This window comes from Triticum urartu, chromosome 4A (assembly GCF_056163025.1).
Source record: "Triticum urartu cultivar PI428250 chromosome 4A, HENAU_Tu73, whole genome shotgun sequence".
Classification (NCBI taxonomy): Eukaryota; Viridiplantae; Streptophyta; class Magnoliopsida; order Poales; family Poaceae; genus Triticum; species Triticum urartu.
The window spans coordinates 118,417,675-118,427,108 of NC_141876.1; the positions used below are offsets into that span (position 1 = coordinate 118,417,675).

Sequence of the window (9,434 nt, forward strand, 5' to 3'; positions counted from 1 at the left end):
TGTCAACCATCAACATTTGATGCTTTTCTAGATTTCTACCTTCTCCGATTTGAGCATCACGAAGAGCTCGGGATTCGTTTTCGTCATCCCTTGCATATTATAGTTCATCACGAAGTTCTAGTGACTTGGTGATAGTGACTAGGGAACTCCGCCAATCACTATCTTATCTGGAAGATAAACTCCCACTTGATTCAAGTGATTGTAGTACTCAGACAATCTGAGCACATGCTCACTGGTTGAGCTATTCTCCTCCATCTTGCAGGCAAAGTACTTGTCAGAGGTATCATACCTCTCGACTCGGGCATGAGTCTGAAATACCAATTTCAGCTCTTGGAACATCTTATATGCTCCACGGCGTTCAAAATGTTTTTGAAGTCCCGGTTCTAAGCCATAAAGCATGGCGCACTAAACTATCAAGTAGTCATCATATCGAGCTTACCAAACGTGCATAACGTCTGCATCTATTCCTGCAATAGGTCCGTCACCTAGCGGTACATCAAGGACATAATTCTTCTGTGCAGCAATGAGGATAATCCCTAGATCACGGAGCTACTCCGTATCATTGCTTAAGAACTAAGTTCATGATAAATTTAAGTTCAATTTAATCATATTACTTAATAACTCCCACTTAGATAGACATCCCTCTAATCATCTAAGTGATCACGTGATCCATATCAACTAAACCATGTCCGATCATCACGTGAGATGGAGTAGCTTTCAATGATGAACATCACTTTGTTGATCATATCTACTATATGATTCACGCTCGACCTTTCGGTCTCAGTGTTCCGAGGCCATATCTGCATATGCTAGGCTCGTCAAGTTTAACCCGAGTATTCTGCGTGTGCAAAACTGGCTTGCACCCATTGTATGTGAACGTAGAGCTTATCACACCCGATCATCACGTGGTGTCTCGGCACGACGAACTGTCACAACGGTGCATACTCAGGGAGAACACTTATACCTTGAAATTTTTAGTAAAGGATCATCTCATAATGCTACCGTCGTACTAAGCAAAATAGGATGCATAAAAGATAAACATCACATGCAATCAAAATATGTGACATGATATGGCCATCATCATCTTGTGCCTTTGATCTCCATCTCCAAAGTACCGTCATGATCTCCATCGTCACCGGCATGACACCATGATCTCCATCATCTTGATCTTTATCAACGTGTCGTCACATGGTCGTCTCGCCAACTATTGCTTTTGCAACTATTGCTATCGCATAGCGATAAAGTAAAGCAATTATATAGCGCTTGCATCTTATGCAATAAAGAGACAATCATAAGGCTCCTGCGAGTTGCCGATAACTTTAGCAAAACATGATCATCTTATACAACAATTTATATTTCATCACGTCTTGACCATATCACATCACAACATGCCCTGCAAAAACAAGTTAGACGTCCTCTACTTTGTTGTTGCAAGTTTTACGTGGCTGCTACGGGCTTAGCAAGTATCGTTCCTACCTACGGCATAAAACCCACAACGTGGTATAGTGATTGATTTTTGATCTTCAGAAAGAACCCTGTTCATTGAATCCGATTCAACTAATGTTGGAGAAACAGACACCCGCCAGCCACCTGTGTGCAAAGCACGTCGGTAGAACCAGTCTCATGAAGGCGGTCATGTAATGTCGGCCCGGGCCGCTTCATCCAACAATACTGCTGAATCAAGAAACAACTAGTGACGACAAGCAATATGTATATACCCATGCCCACAACTCCTTTGTGTTCTACTCGTGCATATAAGATCTACGCATAAACCTGGCTCTGATGCCACTATTGGGGAACGCAGTAATTTCAAAAAAATTCCTACGCACACGCAAGATCCATCTAGGTGATGCATAGCAACGAGAGGGGAGAGTGTTGTCCACGTACCCTCGTAGACCGTAAGCGGAAGCGTTATGACAACGCGGTTGATGTAGTCGTACGTCTTCACGATCCGACCGATCCTAGCACCGAAGGTACGACACCTCCGCGATCTGCACACGTTCAGCTCGGTGACGTCCCATGAACTTTAGATCCAGCTGAGGTCGAGGGAGAGTTTCGTCAGCACGACGGCGTGATGACGGTGATGATGAAGTTACCGACGCAGGGCTTCGCCTAAACTCTTCAACAATATGATCAAGGTCGAATTCTATGGAGGAGGGCACCGCACATGGCTAAACAATCAACTTGTGTGTATGGGGTGCCCCCCTCCACCGTATATAAAGGAGTGGAGGAGGGGAGGGCCGGCCCTCTCATGGCGCGCCCAAGGGGGGAGTCCTACTCCCGGTGGGAGTAGGATTCCCACTTCCCTAGTTGGAGTAGGAGAGGAAGGAAGGGGGAGAGAGAGGAAAGGAAAGGGCGGCACCCAATTCGGATTGGGCTTGGGGGGGGCTCCACCTTGGCCGCCTCCTCGTCTCTCCCACTAAGGCCCAATAAGGCCCATTGACTCCCTGGGGGGTTCCGGTAACCCCCAGGTACTCCGGTAAATGCCCGAACTAATCCGGAACCATTCCGATGTCCAAACATAGCCTTCCAATATATCAATATTTATGTCTCGACCATTTCGAGACTCCTCATCATGTCTGTGATCACATCCGGGACTCCAAACTACCTTCAGTACATCAAAACAAATAAACTCATAATACCGATCGTTATCGAACGTTAAGCGTGCGGACCCTAAGGGTTCGAGAACTATGTAGACATGACCAAGACTCATCTCCAGTCAATAACCAATAGCGGAACCTAGATGCTCATATTGGTTCCTACATATTCTACGAAGATCTTTATCGGTCAAACCGCATAACAACATACGTTGTTTACTTTGTCATCGGTATGTTACTTGCCCGAGATTCAATCGTTGGTATCTCAATACCTAGTTCAATCTCGTTACCGGCAAGTCTCTTTACTCGTTCCATAATGCAACATCTCGTAACTAACTCATTAGTCACATTGCTTGCAAGGCTTATAGTGATGTGCATTACTGAGAGGGCCCAGATATACCTCTCCGATACACAGAGTGACAAATCCTAATCTCGATCTATGCCAACTCAACAAACATCACCGGAGACACCTGTAGAGCATCTTTATAGTCACCCAGTTACGTTGTGACATTTGATAGCACACTAAGTCACTAGTAGAAAAAGGGCCTTCAGTCCCGGTTCATAAGGGCCTTTAGTCCCGGTTCTAGAACCGGGACTAAAGGGTCGGTACTAATGCCTATCCCTTTAGTCCCAGTTCAATCCAGAACCGGGACTAAAGGGCGCGGCCACGTGAAATTTTATGATTTTTTTTGAAAAAAAAATTTGAATTTTTTTTGGTTTTCAAATTTCTGAATTATTTTAACCTCTAGTTTGTAATCACCACCCCTCATCACTTCTCAATTTATCCTCTAATCACCTCTCATCATTCCAAATCATCTAACTTCCCGAACGGTCACCCATCCTCCCACTCCCCCAGCCCGAGCACGCTTAACTTCCGGGTTCTATTCTCCCTCGCTCCAAGTCTACACCTGTTGTTTTCCTGACAATACTAAGATGTCAATCCTATTAACCTTCAGGAATTTTGCTTGAGCATGAAGTGACACATTTCATAGTTTTATTTTGAAACTATTGTTTTAAAAAACAATAATTATTTAGTAACACTAATATTTCTTGAATAATTAGTTTGACCATTGTTTGACCACAGTTTGACCACAGTTTGACCAGATTTGACCAAACTTGAAATAACAGAAATAATTATTTAGTAACACTAATATTCTAGAATAATTAGTTTGACCATTATTTGACCACAGTTTGCCCACTGTTTGAATTTTTTTCGATTTTTTTCACTCTAGATCTTAAAAGCCCCGTAACTTTTTTTCTATTTGGTTTTTGAGGATTTTGAAAATGTTTAACAGGGTTCCCCCAGTTAAATTCGGATGTAACTTTTCAAGTAGATGATTTTTCATATAAAAAACTTTTTCATCCGAGTTAGTATGCAAAAGTTATGCCCATTTTTACAAATTTTAGAGAGATTTTGCAAATAAAGTCAAAATTCACATTTGCAAATTTTCCCAACAACTAGACCACATATCACATGGGAAACTTATTTTCTTTTATTTTTTTTGACATTTCCATCATTTTCTTTTATTTTTTTTAAATTGAAAAGGAGATCCACGGGGGGGGGGGGGGTAGAGTTTGAAAATGGGACCTTTAGTACCGGTTCGTGGCACGAACCGGGACTAAAGGTCCCATTTTCATTAGTCCCGGTTCGTGCCTCAAACCGGGACTAAAGGTCTAATCTTTAGTCCCGATTTGAGGCATGAACCGGGACCAATGGTTGTGGGCCAGGAGCAAGGCCCATTGGTCCCGGTTCATCCCACCAATCGGGACCAAAAGGTCCAGATGAACCGGGACCAATGGCCCACGTGGCCCGGCCGGCCCCCTGGGCTCACGAACCGGGACCAATGCCCCCATTGGTCCCGGTTCTGGACTGAACCGGGACTAATGGGCTGACCCGGCCTGGACCAAAGCCCCGTTTTCTACTAGTGAGTGTTCCTCCGGTATTCGGGAGTTGCATAATCTCATAGTCATAGGAACATGTATAAGTTATAAATAAAGCAATAGCAACAAACTAAACCATCATCGTGCTAAGCTAACTGATGGGTCAAGTCAATCACATCATTCTCTAATGATGTGATCCTGATAATCAAATGACAACTCATGTCAATGGTTAGGAAACTTAACCATCTTTGATTAACGAGCTAGTCAAGTAGAGACATACTAGTGACGCTCAGTTTGTCTATGTATTCACACATGTACTAAGTTTTCGATTAATACAATTCTAGCATGAATAATAAACATTTATCATGATATAAGAAAATATAAATAACAACTTTATTATTGCCTCTAGGGCATATTTCCTTCATCTGCCTCCTCCCCCTCATAGCAAGCCCCTTGTGGAGGTCGGCGGCGGCGGGAGCTCTCCCGCATCCGTGTCTCCCTTTATAGGACCTTAACATCCGTGTGGGGCTCGCACTGCCGTTGAACTTGCTAGGCCTTCTCCTCGCGGCTCTTCCCCGGGCTAGGTGGAGTACGGTCTCGACGTCCAACCGCGTGGACATGGTCCTTGTTGTCATCATGGTTGGGTGTTGCCTCATCAGATCTGGGCAGCCATAGACGAGGGTGATAGTGGTGGTTGGGGGCTTCAACCGTCGTTGATGGTACAATGGTGCAGTGGAGTTCCGAGGCTTCATGGTTGCGTTGCGGTGGCCGCATCTGTGCGAATGGTGACTGGGGCTGCTTGGTTTGTATGATCAGGTTCGGCAGCGACGACGCTTAGTGTCGTCACCCTCCTAGGGGCGTCGCATCCTCATCAGGCTTCTACTGCCAGGCTTGACAAGGCGTTAAGCTAGTTTTATGTTTCATGTTGTATCTATAGATCGGTTTTTTTGGAGGTCTCCTCATCACAGCGTATTGTTCGACCATATACTTTGATGGGTTGCTTTGTTTATGAAGGATGACGAACCCTGTCCACAATGCCTATGCCATCCCGGCCATCAACAACGCTTGATTGCTAGCTCACGATGTCTATCCTTCGATCTAAACGAAACGTGACGGCAAAGTCTATACATTCACTAATCTGGTCCATGTTATCGGGAGACAGAAAGGGACGGAACAGAAGGCAAGATTCCAACAATTATTTTGGCGTGCATCGAGTCGTGCATCCAACAATCCACGCCACGTGGAGTCCGATCCAAGCAACTGAGGCCCGGCGAGCACGCTCCATTCCCATACAGTCAGTTTTTTTCTTTTCTTCTCTACTACTATTATTAAACAATTATAAATAAAAACTTTTTTATGTGCACCTCATAATTAGCCCCACAACATCGCACGAACCAGCCAACACCACACGATTAGTCTAACTAAACTTAATCTAACAGTTGTCCTTAACTTGGTACTTTTTTGTGTGCACTTAGTAATTTAAATTGACTGACCGTACTCCACTGCGGAGGAAAAGATGGAATTCCACGACCCACACCACCCTAATCATGCGACACGAAGACAGGAAACTAATCACTGAAGCACACGATGCAACCCGCTGCCTGTTGGGACGTGAGCGGCCGCCGCACGGACGAACCGCCGCTGATCCGCCTACCCCTCACCCACCCCCAATCTTCCTGGCGCAGACACCACTCTCCTCCACCTCCAACCTCCTGCTGGAGGCTGCCGTCCTCAGCCACGGGTTTAGCGCCCCGTCTCTCGCCGTCGCTAGGGAGGCGTCGACTACGGCTCCCTGTTGAAGGATGCGAGCGTGGGTCGCCGCCGCCGCACATAAAGCAAGCTCGGACCGCCGCCGCCGCCACCGGCGGCCGCTCCTCCTCTGATGGAAGCACAAGCGTAGGCTGCCGCCGGCCGCTCCTCCTCCGTTGCCCCAGGTACGCTGTCGCCCTCCTCTTTCGTCGCGCGCGTGGCCGCCAACCTGATCCGTGAGTCAGAGAAGCCAGTAATAAGTTTCCTCTTTTCGTCGTTCACGTTCATGCCCACGCACCGGCCACAACATAGGTGCCTATGGAACTTCACGCCACAGTCTAGACGACGCAAAGGTACTAACTAAACCGGATAGCCCGTCTTTATTGGAAACGAGATACAAGTCCGCCATGATACTTACGTGCTGGCTGCCTCTGCAGAACTGATCTGCTGCACCCACGAAACCTGCAGGTAATTAGTCTCATGTCAACCAAATTGTTCTAACCGATCAAGGTCCAACTGTTAATTAAGATGGCTGCTTGCTTGCTTCTTTTGCCTACAAGTGTGCTCGCTTGCTTTTTCATATCAGTATGTTCTCATGTGTCAGATCGTGGTTCTTCTAATTGATTAAGGTAGCTGCTTGTTTGCTTTTTTGTGCTCGCTCACTTGATTTTTTTATCTCATGATGTAAGTTTTATGTGTACCAAGTTGTGAATTAAGAGGACTGAGTTCTTTGGGCATAATTTAGTTATTGTGGTGAACAGAAGGCCATGCAAAAGTAAATGGGCAATGGAATAGGTAGGACATATACATGAGATCGTATGCTGCAGAGTTTAAACACACTTCTTTGTTTCGGGATATGGAACAGAAGAACAGATACATGACATAGAACACATATAAAGCTTCAGCATGGGATTCTAAAGCAACTAATTTTTTTGTTCGATGTACTGTCGTCCTGTCAATGGCATTTTGAAGTCCATATTGACTGTTGAATCAAATATGTAGCTAGGACTTCTGACGTTTTATTGACCTGGTGGAGTTTGAGTTTAGAGTATTTATTCATAGGACTTTAGATGGAGTTGAAGCAACAAAAGCACTCCACGAGTGCATGACAGTAGTTATTAACCAAGCATGCTTCCATGTATCATTTCTCACCCGACTCGCGGTCTATGGTTCCATGTGGTCAATCACGGTCCAACTCTGTTAGCGTCACGCAACCGACCGCTAAACCTCCCCTTAATCCATTTTTCTTTGTTTTCTTTATTTCCATCTTCCGAGGGAGACTTCCTTCTTGACATTGTTGACTTGATTTCTGATCTTTGAGCTTGATTTGAAGAGAACACGACGAAAGATTGAATGTAGTTAGTTCCGTGTTTTGACAAATAAGTGTAGTTAGTCTTCAGGTTGCCTCATCCAAAAATCCGAATACATCTCCAGTCAACTCAATTTTGGTACTACAATTTTACATGTGTATTTTGCTGTTGGGGGATTATGTTCCAAGGTTTCATTTTATCCCGGCACTGGATTGAAGTGACATTTTAATAGTAATTTTAGTGGTGTACAACTGTACCAGCTATTATTATTTGTTGCAATAGGGATTGGTGTAAATTGGTACAAAAGCATATCATTTTAGTCCATATTTAATTCAAAGGTAGGACTTCCTTAGTTATATTTGCTGATAGCCTTGCATTTGCTACCAAGGTTCAGTTTGCTGTAGCTCATCTGTGATATGGTTAATGTTTCTCCCGTGATTATTCTGGTGTGGATCTGTAAGACCGTCAGAAGTTCACCTCTAACTTGCTTTATAACTATATAGAGTATATTAGTTGTAGCTTGTTGTGAATCTGTTTCCCCCTCACTCTTGTTCTAGAGGCCCTTCTGAAGCTAACTGAGATGTCAGTTTACAATCCTTCCGAGGAGACTTTGTGATATGCATAAGAGTGACAATGATATTTTCAAATCCAAAAGAATTGATTGCACTTACATGCATTCTACCTACTACTTGTAGAGCGGAAGACTTTTCTTTTTGATGGAATCTGAATCGAAAGAAGCATAAGCATGCAGAGGAACGAGTCGTCCACCTTGCTGGTACAAAATGGACTACAAGATTTTATACATGCGATGGATTAGATGATATTTGATATTTGAGCCTTGTACTGGTGGGATTTCCACAACACTACGTATGATCTAAACATTGACTGAAAATATTTATTAGAGTATTTTTTTTCAAACGAATAATTTTGCATAACATTACACTTATCATAATTATTTGTTAAAAAAACACAACACTCCTTTTCATTTTTATTTTTGAGAATAGCACATATGACATTTCCATTTTTTTTCTTTACCTACTTGAAAAAAAGGTGTAGACGAACAAACAATCACAAAAATAAAACTAATTAAGCAAAGGTGAAATTCAAAAATGAATTGCATTGTCGAACGTGCATTGCACGTGCACGCTTACTAGTTTTTATAGAAAGTAGAAACATACCGTCAGTTTTTGTTCTCCGCAGAGAATAAGCTCTACTATTAAATTGAAGTTGGTATGTCATCATTTCACACATAGTAGTTAATGTGAAAATAATTTGAAAATAAATTTAAAAATTAGGTCATCAATATAATTTATAGTCCAGATGGTTAATTATGTGTCTAATTAATTATCTGCAATTAAATGGGATTTTCGTGGCGCCAAATCAATTTGGAATCAGAGTCATTAATGCAATTAACTAGGACGGTAAACAATTAGAATTATGATATTTCTTTCAACTAGGCATGTAATTAATTAATTATGGGAGATGTTAATTATGGAAGATGGCAGTCGGAAAATCTTCGTGTACGTGTCCCTAATGACCAGCACCCATGAGTCGTAGTCGTCATTATTGAACCCTTGCATAGTTTTGGTGCCGTCCCCTAGACGGCAAGAAATTACGTCGGAGCACCATCGACTACGTCCAAATGGAAAAACACGATGAGGATCGAAACCCGCAAGACAAACTCATGGTTTCTCAAGGTTTCTTGAAGAATCCTAGTCCACGGATGCTTCGTGCATCTGGATTTGAAAAAAAAAGTGATTTACCTTTTATATTTCATGTTCTGTTTACTTTTTCAAACTCATGGACATTTTGAAAACCAAAATATTTTTCATGAATATTTTTTCAATTCATAAGCATTTATAAAACTTCAAATTTTAAAAATCCTAAACATTTCTTT

General features: G+C 43.0%; 1 protein-coding gene across 1 annotated transcript; it reads left to right on the forward strand.

Annotated features, from left to right (window-relative positions):
• Window positions 1-6,040: 6,040 nt before the first annotated feature.
• On the forward strand, window positions 6,041-8,431 carry LOC125551055 (uncharacterized). The gene is made up of 4 exons (XM_048714206.2): window positions 6,041-6,412; window positions 6,540-6,580; window positions 6,665-6,695; window positions 8,233-8,431. The coding sequence occupies exons 1-4, from the start codon at window positions 6,066-6,068 to the stop codon at window positions 8,252-8,254; spliced, it is 441 nt and encodes a 146-aa protein (XP_048570163.1). The 5' UTR covers window positions 6,041-6,065; the 3' UTR covers window positions 8,255-8,431.
• The last annotated feature ends 1,003 nt before the right edge of the window (window positions 8,432-9,434 follow it).